The 4,504-nt window shown below is 42.5% G+C and overlaps 1 protein-coding gene across 1 annotated transcript; it reads left to right on the plus strand.

Annotated features, from left to right (window-relative positions):
* Window positions 1–283: 283 nt before the first annotated feature.
* Window positions 284–3,509, plus strand: LOC127765066 (ABC transporter I family member 20). Its single transcript, XM_052289865.1, has 7 exons — window positions 284–733; window positions 836–969; window positions 1,094–1,213; window positions 2,409–2,504; window positions 2,612–2,764; window positions 2,843–2,920; window positions 3,002–3,509. The coding sequence occupies exons 1-7, from the start codon at window positions 583–585 to the stop codon at window positions 3,230–3,232; spliced, it is 963 nt and encodes a 320-aa protein (XP_052145825.1). The 5' UTR covers window positions 284–582; the 3' UTR covers window positions 3,233–3,509.
* Window positions 3,510–4,504: the final 995 nt, after the last annotated feature.

The following is a 4,504-nucleotide window of genomic DNA, read 5'->3' on the forward strand; positions in this document are numbered from 1 at the left end:
AAATAAAGCTTGTAAAGAAAAAAAAAAGAGACCGACTGCTTTCCTCTGAAAGATGTGGCAACATCTGTATAACAAAATCGTTTTGGAATTCGATACCACGTAGCCAAGGTTCTCCTAGCTATCGCAGTATTCAGGGAACCTTGCACTAAAACTTGATAGCCTTGGAGTACATGGAGTTACGAATCCAAGTTCTTCAGGCTTCGTTATAAAAGAAAGTTCTCCAGGCTTCGTGTGCTACCTCAACGCGTCATAGTGTACAACACAATCCACTGGTAATCGTGCTTGGTCAGGCCCGTGTCGATGCGGCATCCAGGCATCCAGTGCACGCATGCCGTTTCACGCTCTACAGCGTGTGCGATGAACTCGTGGGAGACGTGGCCGCGTGCTGTCCCCAGGTTTACGAACTGAAATGTCCGGCCACCAGCTGGGCCAGCCACCAACCGCGGCCCGGAGACATTGCAAGATGAAACCCACCGGAACGCGTCGGCCCGCTACGCTTCTCTCCTCCTCCTCCTCAGTCCTTACCAACCAAAGCAAACCTTCCCCCTCCTCCTCCTCCGGCCACCGCGGCGAGAGGCCCCGATGGCGCCAACGGTGGAGATCAGCCACCTCTCCTTCACCTACCCGGGCATCGACGGCCGCCCGCCGCCCGGCGCGCCGCCGCTCATCGAGGACGTCTGCTTCTCCCTCGACGCCGGCCACCGCTGCCTCCTCCTCGGCTCCAACGGCGCCGGTAACTCCACTACCCTTTCAGGACCGTCCGTCCTTTCCTTCCTCTCTCCGGTTCGGGTTCTCTGGTCGCGGGGTCTGATTTTGGGTGGATGCTGGGGGGTAGGCAAGACGACGATACTGAAGATACTGGGCGGGAAGCACATGGTGGATCCGAGCATGGTGCGGGTCCTGGGCAGGTCGGCCTTCCACGACACGGCGCTCACATCATCTGGCGACCTCTGCTACCTAGGCGGTGAGGTGGGGGCTGGTGTTTTACGGAGTTACATTTCTATGTTTTGGCGGGTAATGGCATATGCGCCAATTTTGCTCTCAGTTGATCTGATGAATCTAATCGACTATTTTTTTTGTGAATTGGGTTCAGTGGAGGCGCGATGTTGCCTTTGCGGGCTACCAGGTAAATATACAGATGGACATTTCAGCAGAGAAGATGATATTTGGTGTTGTGGGCGTTGATCCTCAAAGGAGAGATGAGCTTATCAAGGCAAGCTTATATTCACTCGCAGCAAATTCATCACCATATTGCGTTTCATGGGAAGTTCTCATTCGACTTGCGAAATTGACACAGTGAAAGACGAAAACTTTAGTTTAATACTATTAGCTCTATCATTTTCGTGCATCTATATTCTTTACCAATTATCTAGTGTGTGATATGTAGAAATGTTTACTCCTATTTGTTTATATGATTTCATTTTTTTTTTAATTTTACCATGGGTGTATTTCCTCCATGTCCCATTGATTAACGGAAAATATAGAAGTTTGCAAGGTTGGGGAATAAACTAGGTGAAAGATCCTACTACCTAAGCATATGCATTGGTGAGAGGCTGGTAGGATTCTACTTGCCCCCACAAACCATTGGTGGAGCTAGTAAAAATAAATTTCATATGGGCTATCAATTATGTTAGCAGTGATCATGCATCCTAAAGGTATCCACACACACAGCTCTATTTTGCATGGTCATACACTTGCATGTTCTCACCAGCCACATACTAAGTAACCAACTGAAAACAAACCAATTCTGGTAGTAATAAAGTATTGATGAATGTATTCCAGCTGATATCATTAGGTGAAGCATGGGTAAATGTTACTGTTGTGCTACAAAGAATTCATGTAATGAAGATAATCATTTACATGTTCAGCAAGCTTAAGTATGCCATCTGATAGCATTATGGTCTCATGGGTATAGAAACATCTTTGGTATAGTATTCCCGAAAAAAAAAGGAAACATCTTTGGTATATACCTTTGAGGAGGGAACACAATTTGGAAGGTCCTGGGGATATGGATGCACAGATCTGTAAATGCAAAGTTTTTTGTTGTTCAGTGAGAGAACAGTTGGAGAAGATCTAAGTATTTCTTTTTTCATACCCAAGTAAACACTTGTAAACAAAACCTTTAATTGTTGCAATTAATCTTAAATGACTTTAAGACTTCTATGTCATTGGTTAATTCACATATAAGTACATAGCATACCTAATCAAGCTTAATATAGATGAGCCAAATAACCTAAGATAAGCCCTAACATATATTTAGGTAAACTCAGTTTGCTAGTTCTTGTACTCATTAGAGGGTGTATGTGCTGATCCTTTGACCTTTACTTAGGACAATGCAACTATAACCCTCTGTTTGTACTCATGACCTATTCATTTAACCTTCCTTAGTTCCTTTTTCCACTCTACAGATTTTGGATATTGACCTTGCCTGGCGCATGCACAAGGCATCCGATGGTCAAAGGAGACGGGTCCAAATTTGCATGGGGCTTCTCAAGCCATTCAAAGTTTGTTTCATCTTGCTGGTTATGGAAAAGATGTGCCATGTTTGTAATTTGTATCCAAACAACAAGGTGCTAACACGAATTTTCTTTTATTTATTTTTTGAATTCAGGTTCTTCTTCTTGATGAGATCACAGTAGATCTGGATGTGTTGGCAAGAGCAAATCTATTGACATATTTAAAGAAGGAATGCGAGGAACGGGGTGCTACAATCATCTACGCAACACATATTTTTGACGGACTTGATGATTGGCCAACACACATTGTGAGCCTTCTCACTATACATTTCTAGGCTGAAGTTTTTTGTGTAATATTGAAGATTATTGTTTCTATTGGATTTCAGGTGTACATTGCCCGTGGGAAGTTGCAACTAGCACTGCCTTTAGAAAAGGTGAAAGAAATGAGCCAGTTATCTCTCATGGTAAGTAGCATTCATCTGACAAAATAGTATGTTTTAGCATGACGTGTATGTTCATCTGATTTTGCTGCATTTTGACCTCAGAGAACAGTGGAGAGCTGGCTGAGGAAAGAGAGAGACGAGGATAGGCGGAGAAGAAAGGAACGGAAGGAGAAAGGCCTCCCAGAGTTTGACAAGGTTACTGAGGGGAGTCGGGTTATAGGTGATCCCGCTGCCAGAGCGGTGAACAATGGGTGGGCAGCAGGGAGGCTCGCCTCAACGGTTGCTGGTGAAGAGAATTTCATTTTCAGCTCTAACAGCGTTCTTAGGCAATAATCCTACCCTGCAATTTGGCTTTGTAATGATGAATAACGATCCTATAGATCCAATAGATCACACCATCCCACAGGAGTTTTTGCAGTAACAGCCTAACAGGCTAACAGCAAAGTTCTTGTATACAACTGCTCAAAGATTATTTTCAAAAATTTCGCCTTCTTTTATGTATACAACTGTAAGTTGGGTTTCATGATCTGATACTAGTTGCTGAATAAGTCAATATTGTTGTATATCTAATTTATTTTCCTTGATAATATGCATATATCCATTATTTGCATTTCTGTTCCCATCAAAATATTTCTTATCACCAAGAGCAACCGTATTTCCTTAGCAAGAAGATGAGCATCTTAGTACATGTTGAACTTGAACTCAGGTAAGTTTATTTGTTCTCATTCTAACAAATTTGACTGTTTGCTTTGTGCTGGCTCATCTGGTGCCTAACATGATGAAAGTAATTGATAATGGTATGCTGTCTATTTGCAGGATGTAAATATCATATTGTATGGTGGACATTTGCTGTTTTTGCCTGTAACATGGCAAACAAGATTACAAGAATGTCACAACAAGTGACATGCAAAAGTTATATCGATGAAGACCTCTAATGGGTGAGAGTCTTTAGTTCTGCTTGGGACCAAATGAAAAATAAAGTTATCATTATGTAAACAGAAGGCATCGGCCTAAAGCAATTCTGAAACTTGCAAAGTTGTAATAACAATGCTCCAGTGGTGATCATTTCTAGGTACACTATGTCTGCATCCGCAATTTTTCCCTTTCTGTGTGCACATTTTGATCGGTTCATTTGTTGTTAGTAATGAGCAACGATTGCCGTATGCGTTACATCAGGCCATCAGCCATACATGTGGACAAATGCATTCAGTCCTTGTCTGCCTTATCCAAGAAAGACAAACTTCAGAGATGAATAGGACCACTCCAAGCTGTACTTTGGTCCATGGAAGCACATTCTGACAGTTCATACTTCATAGTGGCATAGCAATGGTCTAAGTTCATATATTTATGATTTCTGGCATTATTACAGGCTTCTGTGAAGCATCCCATGTACTCTCTCCGTTTCATAGGTCTTGATTGGATCCTCCGAGCTATTAAATAGCCCTCCGAAATCTTGCTATTTAGGAGTATTAAACGTAGATTACTGACAAAACCGATTCCATAACCCCTAGGCTATTTTGCGGGACGAATCTAATGATGTATATTAATCCATGATTAGCGGCTGATTACTGTAGCATCACTGTAGCAAATCATGGATTAATATAC

The sequence above is a fragment of the Oryza glaberrima genome, chromosome 3, assembly GCF_000147395.1.
Source record: "Oryza glaberrima chromosome 3, OglaRS2, whole genome shotgun sequence".
In the NCBI taxonomy this organism is placed as follows: domain Eukaryota; kingdom Viridiplantae; phylum Streptophyta; class Magnoliopsida; order Poales; family Poaceae; genus Oryza; species Oryza glaberrima.